General features: G+C 38.4%; 1 protein-coding gene across 3 annotated transcripts in view; it reads right to left on the bottom strand.

Annotated features, from left to right (window-relative positions):
* Positions 1–387: 387 nt before the first annotated feature.
* The window catches only part of ca10a (carbonic anhydrase Xa), a 67938-nt gene continuing 49415 nt past the window's right edge, over positions 388–18910 (bottom strand). Inside the window, exons 5-9 of one of the 3 annotated variants that reach the window (XM_062056483.1) lie at positions 17644–17739; positions 16462–16534; positions 9280–9434; positions 8964–9138; positions 388–3687 (exon numbers count right to left, since the gene is read on the bottom strand). In XM_062056483.1, the coding sequence (XP_061912467.1) occupies positions 3647–3687; positions 8964–9138; positions 9280–9434; positions 16462–16534; positions 17644–17739 (540 nt within the window). In that variant the 3' untranslated portion in view covers positions 388–3646. Of the gene's footprint in view, positions 3688–7813; positions 8876–8963; positions 9139–9279; positions 9435–16461; positions 16535–17643; positions 17740–18910 lie in introns of those variants that run through there. The other 2 variants (XM_062056484.1, XM_062056485.1) reach the window with 2 other exon arrangements.

Below are 18910 nucleotides of genomic sequence, written 5' to 3'. Positions count from 1 at the left end.
CAGTGCTTTGTTTGATTTGCTTGCCAAGGTCGGCACATTTTTTCAGCAACTTTCTGTTTAACGGTTAAGATGGTCTCCAGGATGGCATTGATGGAGATGTCAACTCTCTCACCTTTGTCTGCAATTTCCAGCTTTTTCTCTGTTGATGTGGCGCTGTTTTTCTTAGCGTTCTCTTTTGCTGGACGTCGCTGTCTTTGTAGTACGGCTGTGTTCCAAGTTCTATCACATCATTTCAGAAAGCATATTAATGTGACCGCACCAACCTCAACTCCCTTTTCGTGGGCTTTAGAGAAGACACATCTTTGCAGCATTTCTTGCCACATCTAGCAAAGTACTCTTCAGTTAACCACAAATATTTCAGAATCATGAAACACTTGCAATACAGAATGGCTTCAGACCAATTTATTGGGCTGAGAATATTATTCATACAGTGTATGACAATTGTAATTTATGAACAAAAAAAAATACAATCAACTGATACTCCTGCAGAATTGTTATTGTGGTAACATTCATTCAATATGTATCTCTTTTAAAAATAATTTTCAATTAAATATTTGAAAAAATATGCATGACTTTTAACATAATGAGCCGTTTGCTCCATTTAGAATTGAAATACACACAAATGCGACCAAAACACCTGATGCTCTTGCAACCCGCCCTTTTCAATCTTTCACTGCTCAGCACGGGATTCGAACCTGTATCTTCCGACATGAGAGATGAGCGTGCGAGCTACCTAGCTACTCCGAAACCAGCACTGCTCTTGACGTTGTCAGGGAGTGAGATTTACCAACGTACACATGGTTGGCCTCCATTTCACTCCGAGGCGGCAGAAACTTGAAATATATCTTTCAAAAGTTTGTTGTTACATTGCATGGAGGAAATGAAACATATTTTCCAACCACAAGAAGATAGAAAGAAAATACTATAATCAACCAAACAAATACTTCCGTGTTTCTTATGTTGTTTGTTTCTGACAAAAACATGTTCGTATCAAAATGTCTGATGTGGTTGTAAAGTGAGGAAAGGGCTCGGTACGAATGTATGTGTTTGTGTTTGATACCCTTCACAGTTCTCAATGTAAAAAAAGCACAGCCAAGTTAACCGAGTTCCTTAATTTGGGATACAATCAATTATTTCCATCACACGAGAGACACGTCTGGTGGTCCCCCAATTGCTCTCGTTCTTCACCTCTGACACGTTTGCTCCTCAAATGGATCCTATTTTAGTAACCATTCATTCACTGAAAGAGAGGAAAAGACAAAAGGCGTAGCCATCTTTTATCAGTAATGCAATTGTAAACATTAAAAACAAATGACAAAATGCATTGCTCCACACCCATTTTAACCAAAGCACATGTTCATGACGCATTGTTGTGTGCATGCTGAAGAGCATTATTCTTGGCTTTTTTATTTTTTATTTTATGCTTTCACTTCAATTTCATTCTCATTTATCTTCAGCTTCATTCAAAATCACTCACACATGTATCATTTGTGTTGTAATGTAAGATTTTTTATGTTACGCTTTCTCAATTCCTAAAGATAATAAATGTGTAGCCAGTGAAAAAGTGTGAATAGCACATAAATGTGGCGCTTTCAAGGACAGTCGAGTAGTTCGAAACAGAGGCGTCAATAGCTTTTAAGGAGAGGGGAGGCTGAGCCACCTGGAAATGCACTAATACAAATATAATAATCTATTCAATAATAATAATTATGATCCACTGAAGATAATCCTGTATGAACGAGCTCATCTCGACCTTACACGATGAAGTAAAAGGAAACTGACAGATTTATGATTATATTTTAATGAATAATAAAAGGTTATGTCATTTATTCATTTGAAGTCACATTACGACCACTTTATAAAGCTGGTTTTAACTGAAGTCATGTGATAATAATTTTAGTACATGTAAACGTAGAGTTTGTGTACGGGGGACGGCACGGCCCTTCTTGAGTCTTATATATGGGGGCCTAGAATTTGGTGCGATGCGCCTGTTAAATGGGATACATCCGTCTGGACATTTCAATAAGTGTGTACACTGTAGGGTTGTACGGTATACCGGTACTAATAAATTAACGCAGTATTAATTAATCAGAAACGGTCCTATACTAATTCTGAAAAATACAGGTTCCCTTTTTTTTTTTACAGGCATGACGGCGCGCCGTCGTCACGTCGTGTCATTGCTGGTTTTACGAGCAGAGGAGCATGTTCGGCAACACACTCGTACAGAGTACTTACAGGTAGACAGCTATATTATGTTTATAAACTCTGGAAATACGTCCCTGGACACATGGGGACTTTAAATATGACCAATGTATGATCCTGCAACTACTTGGTATTGGATCGATATCCAAATTTGTGGTATCATCCAAAACTAATGTAAAGTATCAAACAACAGAAGAATAAGTGATTATTACATTTTAACAGAAGTGTAGATGGAACACGTTAAAACAAAAAAAATTAGCAGATATTAACAGTAAATGAACAAGTAGATTAATAATCAATTTTCTTCCACTTGTCCTTAATAATTTTGAGAAAATAATAGAAGGATAAATGACACAATATGTTACTGCATATGTCAGCAGCTATATTAGGAGCCTTGGTTTGTTTACTTACTACTAAAAGACAAGTTGTCTTGTATGTTCACTGTTTTATTTAAGGACAAAATTGTTCTTTGATTGCAATAAGAAACATATGTTTGATGTACCGTAAGATGTTTTGTTAAAATAAAGCCATCGATGGCATTTGTTTGCGGTCCTCTTTATTTAGAAAAGTATCGAAATACATTTTGCTACCGGTACCAAAATATCGGTATGGGGACAACCCTAGTACTTAGATCCCAAGCACACACAATGTGACAGTGTGGCTTGCACAGGAAAAGCCGAGGCTAACTCTGTTTGCTGGCTCTCAGTTTGTGTGCAAAGCACCAAATATGTGGTCCAATCCATTACACCTGACATATGATACTGACTGTTAAAAAAAACAAAAAAAACAGGAGATGACACGAGATCTAATTACCACTTTGTTGTTACACACTTACTGGAAATGATGATCAATATTTATCTTTTCCTGCTCATTACTTTTCAACGCCATGGGTTGCTCCTCAACGGCCATTATTTCAAGTTAGTTCCTTCCCTATTGCAGGTCTTACGTGTCCAGGAGTCAGACTGCGCATGCGCACACACCATTTTAGGTGCAACATCCAGGTACAGCCAGTGCATTGCATCTCAGTGTGAACGCACTTATGCACTTAAAAGACTGCGTGTGCGCAAATGGCCAATTGGCACACAGCCTGTTGTTGCCATAGGTTACAAGAGTTACCTGTTTTTGCTTATGCAGCTTCTTAAGCACGTACGTTTTGAATGTGTCAAAGATGGATTCATTTCTTAAGGCTTCCTTTCATAGTGAGCATGCTAGTGTTTGTGGTCGTCCCCATGATTTCACAAATAACGAGTGAAAGCAAAACATTTGTGAAGATAAACAAAGTGTTATTTGAAAGGCTAAAGGACCTCAAGGATGGGAAGTCCTTTTCATTTGGATGAAAGTATCAGGGGCACTGTTTGATTGACAGATCAGTGCTGTGCTGGGCTGTCAAAAAGGTCAAGTTGTCAGATGAACACTCAGGTCTACATGCTGGAGTAACTTTGTCTCAAAGCTGCCCAGGAAGGTTTCTAGGTTCCTCTGGTAGTGCTGGAGGAGGTGGCCGGAGACAGGCAAGTTGGGCACAGGAAAATGGAAAAAAGCTTAAAAAAACACTCACAGTTCATTTTTTTCATATTCCATGTAGATTGCTATTCAACATAAAGTCAGTCATTTTATTATCTGAATGGTGACAGATTCTAGTGGAATTTACAATCTGTTAAATAGTGACTAAAAGTATACTTGTTACAGATGTTAGAAGTGTGTTGTCCAAGTACAATGGGGAAAAACGGTATTCAACCCCCTGCTAATTTAGTAAGTTTAGCCCCTTAGAGAGATATGAAAAGCACATATTTTTTATGGGCGGCTTATTGTGACAGAGAGAGACAAAAGGTAAAACAATAAAATATTTGTTTTGTTTTTTTTGATCGCGTGAAACAAGTATTTGAACTCGGTTAAAGGCCTACTGAAATGAATTTTTTTATTTAAACGGGGATAGCAGATCCATTCTATGTGCCATACTTGATCATTTCGTGATATTGCCATATTTTTGCTGAAAGGATTTAGTAGAGAACATCGACGATAAAGATCGCAACTTTTGGTCGCTGATAAAAAAAAACCTTGCCCCTACCGGAAGTAGCGTGACGTAGTCAGTTGAAAGGCTCCTCACATTTTCCTATTGTTTTCAATGCAGCTAGAGCGATTCGGACCGAGAAAGCGACGATTACCCCATTAATTTGAGCGAGGATGAAAGATTCGTGGATGAGGAACGTTAGAGTGAAGGACTAGAATGCAGTGCAAGACATATCTTTTTTCGCTCTGACCGTAACTTAGGTACAAGCTGGCTCATTGGATTCCACACTCTCTCCTTTTTCTATTGTGGATCACGGATTTGTATTTCAAACCACCTCGGATACTATATCCTCTTGAAAATGAGAGTCGAGAACGCGAAATGGACATTCACAGTGACTTTTATCCCCACGACAATACATAGACGAAACACTTTAGCTACGGAGCTAACGTGATAGCATCATGCTTAACTGCATATAGAAAAACAAAATAAATAAATCCCTGACTGGAAGGATAGACAGAAGATCAACAATACTATTAAACCAGGGACATGTAAATACACGGGTAATGCTTTCCAGCCTGGCGAAGGTTAACAATGCTGTTGCTAACGACGCCATTGAAGCTAACTTAGCAACCGGACCTCACAGAGCTATGCTAAAAACATTAGCTATCCACCTACGCCAGCCAGCCCTCATCTGCTCATCAACACCCGTGCTCACCTGCGTTCCAGCGATCGACGGTGCGACGAAGGACTTCACCCGATCACAGATGCGGTCGGCGAGACGGAGGAAGTTAAGGTGAGTTCGGCGGCTAGCGCGTCTGCTATCCATCTCTGTCCTCCCTGCTGTGTTGCTGTAGTCCGCCGCTAATACACCAATCCCACCTACAACTTTCTTCTTTGCAGTCTTCTTTGTTCATTAAACAAATTGCAAAAGATTCACCAACACAGATGTCCAGAATACTGTGGAATTTTGAAATGAAAACAGAGCTTTTTTGTATTGTATTCAATGGGGTACCAATACTTCTATCAACCGTTTACGTCACGCGCATACGTCATCATACATAGACGTTTTCAACCGGAAGTGTGGCGGGAAATTAAAAATTGCACTTTATAAGTTAACCCGGCCGTATTGGCATGTGTTGCAATGTTAAGATTTCATCATTGATATATAAACTATCAGACTGCGTGGTCGGTAGTAGTGGGTTTCAGTAGGCCTTTAAGAAATCCTTTTTACGACAATGAAGTAAGGACCTTTTTAAACAAAAAGTGAAGAGCAACAACCTTACAGTATAAGCAGATGTATTAATAATCATATGCAAAAAAACGTAAGTCTGGCAGATTCCAAGTGAGGAACACCGACTAAACATGACAACATGACAAATGTCTGTCAAACGTTTGCAGCGTTTTTCAAAATGCTAATTTATAACAGTATTAAAGTGCAACATGTCTTTGGCAACATAGTGAACCACACTTTTTGTGAGTACACACTATTTTGCGCTTCTTTTTTTGCGCCGACCTTGTTCGCCAAATACCTCAGCGAGTGTGGAATGCTGGACACAGGCTCTGCATCTTCATGATGCACATCTTTTAACAGTTGATAACAGTGAGTCGGGTTTGTCCTGTTTGATTATTTTTGTTGGCATCCTTTACATACTTTACAAATCCTTACAAACTTGGCAAACATGCTCCTCAGTATTGATAATCTCATTTTGTTCCAAAGGTTTTAAACTAAAATATTCCCACACTGGTGCCGTGGTATTTAATTTTGCAATCATTTTGCTCTCCATGTTTGTTACTATGCTGGTCACTTGTTGAATGGTGTGATGCTAGCGAAGCCGCCTGTCCGCACAAAGACACTTCATGAATGACAAGAGGGTTCACGGCCTTCGTTTGATTCCCCTATGGCACAACCACACGCAGTTGCTGAAAGCGATGCAAAAAGTGAATGCTCTAGAAGCGCGTATCGACGCTGGAAAAATGACTGACTTCATTTTCATTTATCGCTCAGTTAGTTGACTTATCGAATATCGGGCCGGGCCTCAAGACAACAAATGAGCTAAAATTGGAGGACTTTTCTTAAGGGACTTTTTTGTGTGTTTCATTAACTGCAGATGTTACATTCACGAACTAGACACGTTTTTTTAACTGCTCTTTACCTGCAAGCCATTCCTTTGCATGCTTAAATAAAGCTGAAACAAAAATAACCTACAGTTAATGCATTTTTTAAATTTTTTGTACATTCCGTCTCTTTGGTAAAATATACCTACCATAGAAATAATGTATTGTTCATATCTTTGTGACGGTAAACTTGAAAACATTATCAGGCGATCAAACATAATTTTCCCCACTGTAGTGTAAATTGAAATTCCCATTAAGGATTACAATCGCTTTAAAGGAGCCATATGTAAGAACTTCATGTCAAGTCATCATTAAATGGCCCTGATATGTCAGAAGGCATTAATAAATAATGTTCTTTTCGAATACCTCTATGACTGATAACAGAAGTTCAGCCTAGATATGCTCATTTCAAAATTAGACTTACAGCCCCGAAATCTTGTTACAGTTTTAATTTCGATACCCCATCCTCCACCGTTTGACCAATTAGAAAGTCTGTGAGTGTGTCACATCCCGGTTGCCAGTGACGCACCACCATCTTCGTCTAGCTACTGCCGCTGGTAAAGTTACCAAACATGTCAGACCTTAGTAAATCTACAAGGTCTCGTTACGATTCTCAACTTATTTAGGACAAAGCCAGGAACATTTGTATCAGGGATGCATTTGAGAGATGGAGACGATTGAAGGCGGAGAAGATATTTTCATCTGACGCCAAACTTGCTAATTTCCTCCTTGATAGGAAAGTAAGGCCTTTACGTTTTCTTATTACTTATAATGAATGGAAATAGAAATTTCGTATATAAACCATATTGTCCAATACAGGCTATGATCTTGTCTAACAAAGCTAGTATGTTCGTGCAACGAATGCTTTGCATGCTAGCGCGGTCAATGTGAGCATACACATCGACATATAGGCTAACGGGGGGAATATATGCCCGTTAGCCTGTATGTCATACTTGCCAACCTTGAGACCTCCAATATCGGTAGGTAGGACGGTAGGGGGTGGGGGGTGGGGTGGGGGGCTAGGGGGGGGCGTGGTTGGGGGCGTGGTTATTTACAGCTAGAATTCACCAACTCGAGTATTTCATACATATATATATATATATATATATATGTATATATATATATATATATATATATATATATATATATATATATATATATATATATATATATATATATATATATATATATATATATATATATATATGTATATATATATATATATATATACATATATATATATATATATATATATGTGTATATATATATATATATATATATATATATATATATATATATATATATATATATATATATATATGAAATACTTGACTTTCAGTGAATTCTAGCTATATATATATATATATATATATATATATATATATATATATATATATATATATATATATATATATATATATATATATATATATTTATTTTATTTACATAGAAAAAAAATAAAAATACTTGAATTTCAGTGTTCCGGTGGCTAGCCATTAGATGGCAGTATTGTCCTGTTTAACTTCTCCGTTCATGATGAGTATATTATTTCGGCCGCCATGTCTGTAATTTCCTCGTTCTTCTGCTTCGTCTCCTTGTTGTGTGCGCAGTTGTGCACTCTATAAAAGCCCTAGATGTTATGACGTCTTTGGGCAGGCAAGCTGTTTACTTTATATTGTGGGAAAGTGGACGTGAGAACAGGCTGTCCCCACTCAGTCTCAGGTCCGCATTGAGCTGGAGGGGGCGTGGCCTCCAGCTCCGGCTGAATACCGGGAGTTTGTCGGGAGAAAATCTCTGCCGGGAGGTTGTCGGGAGAGGCGCTGAATACCGGGATTTTCCCGCTAAAAACGGGAGGGTTGGCAAGTATGCTGTATATCGATGTGTAATTGAACTGACAGGGCAAAATATATTTTCGACAAATAAAACCTGTGTGGATATGGGTAGTGCCAGTGCCTATTTCGTTGTCAATATGCTGATACGCTGTGGGTACTAACATTAGCACGGCTGTCATGGCAACATAAAACGTATGGAGACAACCAAATCACATGATAAAAGAATTACTCATTTGTGTTTGCATATTGTGGACTACATGTACCAAATTATATAGCAATCTGAAACTTTTGAAACAGAGTAGCCTATAGGCATACCTTGGTAAAATGTCTCCTCTTTAGTTTTGGGCATATATTAGGCTGCTAAGCATCCTCTACTTATATTCACCAGTGTAACCATTGCTAGCGTCGGTTGTAGTTTGTTTTAGTCTTTGTTTTCTGATAGTACTGACAATAACTATATGATTGCCATTTGTTGTGATATTGTACGCATTCGTGATGTACTTCTTCCTGAAAATAGCCTAATTTCTTTGTAAAATGGGTTGGTTAGAGATTTGTTATTGACAAAACGCTTGTCTATTCAGCTATTATGGTCCCAGCACCTCAACCCCTAGTAAGAGGCAGTGGAAGTTTGACAAACCTTGAAGTAGCCCAGTAGATCGAGCTGGATTCGGCTGTGTATCTGGCAACCTCAGATAGAGTCAGGGAGAGGGGGAGGGGACTACAACATTTTGACCGTGATTACAGTACCATTTCTTGCCAGATTACTACATATGGCTCCTTTAATTAAAATCAGGTCTACACTTTACCTCTGTACTGAAGTTTATGAACCCTGTTGTTGGGGCAGTCTTTGCCCTGCATGCTGAAGTTGATATTGGTGCGGATGCAGCGGTTGATGAGAGGCTGAATTGGACGGATGTTGTCACTCATACTCAAAAAGATCTGAGATGGCTGGTTTTGGCTCAGAAGACGCAAAGAGTGCATCTGAGAAGAAAAAGTGGAAATGTCTGTCAGGCTAATTAGGATTCAATAATCCTGATCTGGTCTGCAGAGTAATGATTTAATCAGCGATGTGCCAATATATGTTATGAGTATTTCTGATCTCGAAAGACTATGCAGGCTCACCTGCATGCGTGTGACGTAAACTGGTTTGTTCATCAGAATCCATGTAGCAGTCTCAAAGCATGGAGGGATGGTCATCGATCCATCATAAGTGATAAAACTACTTGTCTCTGGATAGATGTCGTCGATGTTCAGGCCTGTCAGAAGGTATGCATCATCTGCATCAAAACAAGAAGTCAGAAGATAAAAACAGGATGGTCAATGGTTAAGCAGAAGAACATTTACTTTCAGGTTAGTTTAACATGGAAAACATCACAAAGGCCGTTTGAACAACAATAGATCTCCGCTATTCATAGGGGTTACATCCCATGATTATAGCAAACATCTCAATCATATAATATGCTTCACACACATTTTAAATTGTAAAATGGTTAGGCACTAATGAATGACAATGAAAGATAAGCGATAGATAGATGGAATCAGAGTCATGGTTAAGCCTTTACTGTAACCTTGATATACCGCGACAACTGTGCGCCCATCTTCTATTGCTCTGCCTACATCTCCCTTCAAAGGGCTAGCAGATGTAGCAGCCATGCAGCTCGACAGGCCGTGGTCCTCTCAGCAAGCAGTCTGAGATTAAGCAGACATTCCTGCGATAAACCACACTGTTTACTTTTACAGAAACAACACACGGTCAGGGCCGCCCCTCCATATACGGAGATTATGAACTGTCCGTAAAGGGGCGCATGTAAAATGTCAAGTCATGAATGACAGGGCGCTTCATATGAACTTTTACCAAAATTATTCCGAGCACCTTCCTGTTTCATCACTGATAGGAATTTCATGGCAAATCTTCCTTGAAATTGTTAATGCACTGGTCTTGTACGGCAGACGTTAGAGATGCGCGGTTTGCGGACACAACCGCGGAGTCCGCGGATAAACCGCGGATCGGGCGGGTGACATGAGAAAAAAATAGATTTTAAATAGATTCGGGCGGGTGGCGGTTGAACCAATTCCTATGCCTACAACATAGGCTATGTGTTTATCTTTATTTTCCTGCCTGTCGTTGACCATTGAGATTGTCTGATATTTTGTCATGGCTGCAGATCAATCAATAAAGGTTCATCTTTGTCGCGAAATTGTTCAATGTTTCACTGTGCACCCAGCTCTCGTCCCTATTTGAGCATTATAACGTTAACAAGTTAATATTCATTGAAATAAATTCAGAACATTTTTTTTACCTAACGAAAATATAGGCCTAGTCTTTCTAAAACATTTTTTTAACTTCTTAAAAGCATCGTTCTGCTTGCTGCAACTGCGCACACAAAGTGTGAGGAACGCACTCCTGATCTGAGGGCATTGGCAACAATAGTCAACACTTTCTTAATGGAAATGACAATAATATTATAATAATGATAAATAATATTATCACGCATTAATATCTCTTAGCCACTAATGCGTGGCCAAGAGATATTAATGCGTGGCACGCATTGAATATCTCTGCTGCATTGGATCAGTCTCCTGTCTTTAACGGGCAAAAGCTTTCTAACCACACTAATGCCTTGCATCGTCTATATTAGATATATAACAACGGGCCGGTGGCGGGCGGGTGTGGTTTTGATAAAATGTTGGTTCGGGTGATTGGCGGGTGGATGACGACTTTTGTGATGCGGTTGCGGATGAAATAATTGCCTATCCGCGCATCTCTAGCAGACATACTAAGTTTGATCCCTGGTGGAAGTTGTGGCAGGAAGATTTGCAAATTAATGTTTTAATTATGTGACATCACACGTATTAAATTGAGTTTTAACAAGTTTTGAGAAGCTAGAGTTGTCGCCACATCTTACACCTTTGGCATATTACATGTAAATTACAACATATGTATATGCTGTAGGCCCACAATACATGTTATTCTTTATCATCACTTATTTATAAATTATCACTGACCTACGGTGAATCAGATGGCTTTTCTGACCAAAAAAACTGCAGAAAACGAAAACATTTTTTCTCACAAATAAAAAAAAGAAAAACATTTTTTTATAAGAAATCCACAAATATGCAGGACCGCACATTTTAAATCCCGTAGATGCGAGTATACGATTAGTATTTGGACAATGTTGGAAATGAGAATGAAAATGAAGACTTCAATCCTTATTTAATGACAGAACATGAAGTTATTTACTTCCTTACTTCACTTCCTCCGAGCTTTCATGCGCCACACAGGGTCGATTAAAACACTCTCCTTTCTGTAAGTGTGCTCTGAATGTATGTATAATGCACACATCATTGTGCAAGTAATACATCATCAGTGATGTGCAGTAACAAGCTACATAACTTAACTACATTTCCCAGTAGCTTGGCGGTAGGTTAGCTACTTTTTTTAACAAGTAGCTTTTCCTGTAGCTTAACTACTTTTGAGTTAATGAAAAGTTGTACTGCACATAACCATTACCAACTGTTCCCAAACAACACACAAGTCATAGTTTTTTGTCAAGAGATAGATAGATGCTGTTTTTTTTTACTGTAGGCAGAGAAAATGTACAACATTATAGGGGTGGGCTAAAGAAAAGGCAAACTAAACAAATACATACATTGAACAACAATTGTCAACAAGCTGTCCCACCCTCTTGTCAACAAGCTGTCCCACAACTCTGGTCGCTTTGGTGTAGAACACATTAAAGCCTTCTACAGAAAGCTAGGAGTATACAACGATGATTTCAAATTAGAAATGGTCACAGCTGATGAGGTGTTTAAAAAATTGAGCGCGCTCCACCCTAACAAGGCCACCGGCCTTGATAATATTCCCTCCAGATTCCTCAGGGACTCTGCCTCCATCATTGCCCCGATCATCACGCACATAATAAACCTATCAATTACACAAGGCCAAGTACCAAAAGATTTTAAGATAGCAAGAGTAACTCCCCTCTTTAAAAAAGGAAGCAAATTGGAACCTGGCAACTACCGACCTGTTTCTATTCTCAGTTCCATTTCGAAAGTAATGGAGAAAATAGTTTATGAACAGGTCGATAGTTACCTTGCCACTAATAAACTCATGTACAAATTCCAATCCGGCTTCAGAACTAACCACTCCACTGACACATGCCTTCTCTATCTGACCGACCACATCAAACATGAGATGGACGCGGGCAAATACTGCGGCATGGTCATGCTGGACCTTCAGAAGGCCTTTGACACCGTTAACCACGCTATACTGTTGGATAAGCTCAGAGCAATCGGATTTAACAAAACCTCATGGAGCTGGATGCAATCTTACTTGGAGGGGAGGGAGCAGGTGGTAGAGGTGAATGGCACCGTGTCCCCCCCCCCCTCTCGGTGAGCTGTGGAGTCCCCCAAGGCAGTATATTGGGACCTTTACTGTTCCTAATATACATAACCGACATGTCATCGGCATGCGACTGTGAATTGTTCTTGTTTGCGGATGACTCGGCCCTGCTGGTATCTGACAAGGACAAGTCACAGGTGGAGAAAATCCTCAGTGCTGAGCTCTGTAGAACTTGCACCTGGCTCGCTGACAACAAGCTATCCATACACTTGGGTAAAACGGAATCCATCCTGTTTGGGTCCCACATCAACCTTAAGAAAGTCAATGACTTCACTATAAAAGTGGGTGACATTGTTATCACCAGGAAAGATGAGGTCACCTACCTAGGTTCCATTCTAGAGGCTAACCTTTCCTGTGATAAAATGGCAACCAAGGTAATCAGAAAGGTTAACCAACGAACGAGATTTCTCTACAGAATCTCCTCTCTGGTCAACAAAAGCACCATGAGGATTCTGGCGGGAACTCTCGTTCAACCCTTTTTCGATTACGCATGCACCTCCTGGTACCCTAGCACCTCGAAAACCCTCAAATCTAAACTCCAAACATCTCAGAACAAGCTAGTCAGGTTACTTCTAGACCTCCACCCCAGATCCCACCTCACTCCTACCCACTTCTCCAAAGTGGGCTGGCTCAGGGTGGAGGACAGAGTAAAACAACTTGCACTGAGCCTAGTCTATAAAATCCGCCACACCTCCCTGATACCGAAGTACATGTCAAACTACTTCCTTAACGTAAATGACCGCCATAACCACAACACCAGGGGGAGCTCCACTAACCGCATTAAACCCAGATTCCCAACTAACAAAGGTCTTAACTCATTCTCTTTCTATGCCACATCAATGTGGAATGCGCTCCCAACAGGTATAAAAGAAAGGGCATCTCTATCCTCCTTCAAAACCGCAATAAAAGTTCACCTCCAGGCAGCTACAACCCTAAACTAACACCCTCCCCGGATTGCTAATAATCAAATGCTAATAATCAAATGTAAACAATCAAATGCAGATACTTTTTCTTATGCCTTCTGATCTCTCTCTCTCTCTCTCTCTCTCTCTCTCTCTCTCTCTCTCTCTATGTCCACTACTTGCTGTCCATATCCTACCCCCCCCTCGGAAGATGTTGATGACTGAAGATAACAACCAAAGCTACCCCCCCCACCCCCCTCCACACCCCTGATTGTAAATAATGTAAATAATTCAATGTGATTATCTTGTGTGATGACTGTATTATGATGATAGTATATATGATAGTATATATCTGTATCATGAATCAATTTAAGTGGACCTCGACTTAAACAAGTTGAAAAACTTATTCGGGTGTTACCATTTAGTGGTCAATTGTACGGAATATGTACTTCACTGTTCAACCTACTAATAAAAGTCTCAATTAATCAATCAATACAGTGGAGTGCAGGGTGTCCACAGCTAAATGACAGATAGTTAATAGTAATTGACCCTTATTGGGTCCATTTGTACACTCTCAGTTACATTAACATTGATATTACACTGATAGAAATGCCGTTAAATGTAGTTTTGACATAGCAATCTACTTTTGCCCTGTAGATTGTAGTGTAGATTGCTACACTTCTCCGGGGATAACTTCCCCTGCAGCTTAGCAACATTTAAAGGCGAGTAACTTGTAGCTTATCTTACTACATTTTCCAAGTAGCTTGCACATCTTTATATTGATTGACAGCTGTATTATAATGGTATGAAGTCACTTCAATATAGGAGTGACGCCATTTCTCCATAGCTCATGTAATAGAGAAGAAAGCCTTGTCTACTCTGCGCTAAAACAAGAGGACATTCAAACTTATACAAACTATAACACACTCACGATACGTCTTTAAGTTCATTATGAATACTTTGCACTATTTGTTGGATATAATTGTATCATATCCCCACTATTTAAAGCCGCAAACATAAGAACTCCTTTTCGGCGGCACTGTTGTTACCCTCAGTGAAGCAAAAGAAGAGGGCGAGACAACTCGCAGGCATATAGAGACAGTAACGTTAGAGATTAAAAACTTGATTAATGCGATTAAAAAACATAACTGTTACTACATTATGTATATACTTGCAATGTGTATATTGTACATATTACAAATTGTTATGAAGGTGTCTGTTATTATTACATTATATATATACTTGCAGTGTGTATATTGTACATACTACATATTGTTATGAAGGTGTCTGTTACTACATTTTATATATATATACTGTATATACTAGCAGTGTGTATATTGTACATATTACATATTGTTATGAAGGTGTCTGTTACTACATTAAATATATACTTGCAGTGTGTATATAAAACATATTAAATATTGTTATGGAGGTGTCTGTTACTACATTATATATATATATACTTGAAGTGTGTATATAAAATATATTACACATTGTTAAGAAGGTGTCTGTTACTACATTATATATATACTTGCAGTGTGTATATAAAACATATTACATATTGTTTTGAAGGTGTCTGTTACTACATTATATATATATACTTGCAGTGTGCATATAAAACGTTGATGGAGGGGTTTAAAGTTCTTTTAGAGCAGGGGTGCCCATTACGTCGATCGCGAGCTACCGGTCGATCGCGGAGGGTGTGTCAGTCGATCGCCAACTAGGCATTGAAAAAATAGTCCTAAAAATTAGCAATCAGAAATCTTCACTATGACGTCACTTTCGTCACTTGATTGACATTCACGGCACCCGAGAGTCTTGTGAAATGATGCTGGCTGCTGCGAGCTCAGTGTGAAGGGGAAAAAAAGACCGTCAGGGAGGCGAGAAACAGTTTTTATTTCAACCATACCTCCTGTCAAAAGCCTAAAGACTGACCACATAGTTCCTGTCTTCACAATAAAAGTGCTGCTCTATCCTGCCTGCGCTAACAAAATAAGAGTCTCAGAAAGCTGGCGTGCACAAGCTCGCAAGCCACGGAGTTTGCCGCCAATGTATTTCTTGTAAAGTGTATAAAAAGGAGTATGGAAGCTAGACAAATAAGATGGCAAAAAGCAACCACTTTCATGTGGTATTGGACAGAAAGGAGGACTTTTTTTCTCCTCTATTAAAAAAATGTGGACGTTGTCAGCACTACTGTCTGATTACAATCAATGCAAGTCATCAGAATCAGGTAATACACCAACTTATATTCTTGTCTTCAGGAAAGAAAGGAATCTATATGTGTTAAACATGCTTGTATTCCATCCATCCATTTTCTACCGCTTGTCCCTTTTGGGGTCGCAGGATGTGCTGGAACCTATCAAAGCTGCATTCGGGCGTATTATTTACAAACTGTAAGTTAAAGTACCAATGGTTGTCACACACACACTAGGTGTGGCGAAATTATTCTCTGCATTTGACCCATCACCCTTGATCACCCCCTGGGATGTGAGGGGAGCAGTGAGCAGCAGCGGTGGCCACAAATCATTTTTTGGTGATTTCACCCTCAATTCATTAAACACCTTTTAACTTGTTAACAAAAACGTCTATTTCATAAATAAATAAATATAAATTATATATATGAATGAAGTAGATCCCTTCGACTCGGTCATTCAAAAAGTAGCTTGCCTGCTGAAAAGTGTGGGCACCCCTGTTTTAGAGACTTTGAAGGCTACAACGGTGACTCTCATTAGCCGCATCTTTCAAGCGTTTTGTATCATCTTTAAAATCCTAAAAAAAAAAAAGTGTGTTCTTGTCTCTTATAATGATTGTGAACAAAAGGCAAAATACCAAAAAAAAGTGCAGTTCCCCTCTAAGTGTAAATGGTAAAATAGAGCACATAGTAAATAGCCATTCTCAATTATTATAATAATGATACATATAAAAATTGAGTGAACAAATGTGAAACAACTGAATACATCTAAAATGTAAAAATAGTCTTCAGGAACAACAACCACTTACTTTTATATGTTACTCTTGTGATGGTTTCTCTGTTAAGCAATCGATTCAGGAACGCGTTCGATGCTTCAGCTATCTGGGTAAACAAAACAAAAGTAGTGGTCAGATGGCACTGTTTTTCTTTCTGAAACACATTTAATATAGAAAACACAGCAGTGATGCTTCGATTGCCAAAGTAATGTGTATTAATAAACTCCCAAAATCATTTTAGTGCTGTTTTGAATAACTTTCTTAGGCTGGATTCACAATGTAAATTTAAGTGCCCAATTCCAATTTTGCACCCATATCCTATTTACAAGCACATTTAAAGTCAACTACATCTGACATGACTCTATTTGTACATTCACTGTCAACATAAGCAATAACATAGTAATAAACAACAATACATACACTCAAAGTTCAATATTTTGTTTCTCTTTGTTGACACGTGTCATGGTTTTACTGTGTCATTTTTAGGGGTATCAAAAAAATTGATTTTCTAATCAATTGTGAATCTTACTTGTAACGATTCTTAATCGATTCAAGATAAACAAAAATCTATTTTATTTTTTTTTACTTGTCCTGTCCAGCCACTTACGCAAATCATATTGTTGGTGTAGATGTCTGCTGTACATATTTAGAAAATAAGTGTCAAATACTTCTCTTGTTGCCTTATTTGTATGTGACATTATTAAATGTTTGGGAAGCATTTTATCAAACAAAACCAGTTTTTCTTCTAAACAATATAGAAGTTTAAAAGAGCTGTTATCTATTGTATGGAGGAATGTAGGCAATAATAGAACTGGCACCAAACGTTATTAAAAAAGTATTGATTTTGAATCGAGAATCGATTCTGAATCTAAATGTTACGACCAAGAATCCAATCTGATACAATCGTGTGGTGCCCAAAGATTCACAGCCCTAATAATTTTGTACATCGTATTTTGAGAAATCTAATTCCTATTATAGATAATTCCTATTGTAGATTGTGGCAGCTATCAATAAGAATTGGAAAATGTGCCAAACGTTTCGGACTTTAGGTATGTTCCAGATCATGGTGTACAACTGTCTACAATCATGCATGCAATTAATTGACAAACATTCTAACTTCATACTTATTATTGCTAATGACAAACATTGAAAAAGAACCACAAAAATGGTTTTAACAACAACCTAGACTTGTTCAAACGTTCACCTGGTACTCACTTTCATGAATATTGACACAATGACAAGTCCATTCGGGCTTTTGGCAGCTTCAGTATAATTTGTATACAATTCATGATTGTAGTGAATTAGCTGAACCTGCGAGAGAGAGAAAGAAAGAGAGAGAGAGAGAGAGAGAGAGAGAGAGAGAGAGAGAGAGAGAGAGAGGGGGAGAGAGAGAGATGGTTTTAATACCATTAAACCACTTGTTCAGTTTAACAGTCTCTATTATTTGTTGTTGAAAAGCCTTTATTTGCAATACTCGTGCCTAAATAGCCATTTAAGTCAGGTGAAGTTGGTTTTATTCATAATGCAGAAAAAAATTCTATATAGATATGGTATGGGTATGATTTATTTATTTCAGACAAGAACATCATGTGCACCTCAAACATTGAAAGAAACCCACATGAGTAAGAATACAGCTATCATTATACAAACATGTTAAAAAAGCAATTCTAACATGTAATGGAAATCTTAGTGGTTGCAGCTCTGAAAGACAAGCCAATTCCTCTCTACTCATATCTGTATTTGGCGTGTTTCAGTTTGGGGTAATCAGTTATCCACGAGCTCCACGGTGCATAAATAGATTACGGAGATTGAGGGTTTCAATCTCAGTTAACAGGTTCTTCACACACTTGTGTTGGTTTTCTCCAGGACTTTCAGCCTATTATGTTAAATATAGACTCTGAATTGTGCATAGGTGTAAGTGTGAGTGTGAATCGTTCTTTGTGGATATGTGTTCTGTAATTGACTGGTGACCATTCCAAGGTATACTATACATACATACACACATGTGTATGTATATAATGTATATACATACACATGTGTATATATAATGTATATATATATAATGTGTGTGAGTGTATACATATATATATATATATAAAAATAGTGCCCGATACCGTGGTAGAGCGTAATATGTATGTGTGGGAAAAAAATCACAAGACTATTTCATCTCTACAGGCCTGTTTCAAGAGGGTTTCCTCAATCGTCAGGAGATTTTTAAAAATCTCCTGATCTCTACAGGCCTGTTTCATGAGGGTTTCCTCAATCGTCAGGAGATTTTTAAAAATCTCCTGACGATTGAGGAAACCCTCATGAAACAGGCCTGTAGAGATGAAATAGTCTTGTGATTTTTTCCCACACATACATATATACATACATATGTATATATGTATGTGTGGGAAAAAATCACAAGGCTATTTTCATCTCTACAGGCCTGTTTCATGAGGGTTTCCTCAATCATCTGATTTTTTATGTATGTGTGGGA

The sequence above is a fragment of the Entelurus aequoreus genome, linkage group LG08 (genome assembly GCF_033978785.1).
Source record: "Entelurus aequoreus isolate RoL-2023_Sb linkage group LG08, RoL_Eaeq_v1.1, whole genome shotgun sequence".
NCBI classification, from domain to species: domain Eukaryota; kingdom Metazoa; phylum Chordata; class Actinopteri; order Syngnathiformes; family Syngnathidae; genus Entelurus; species Entelurus aequoreus.
This window is presented reverse-complemented; position numbering and strand designations above follow the sequence as displayed.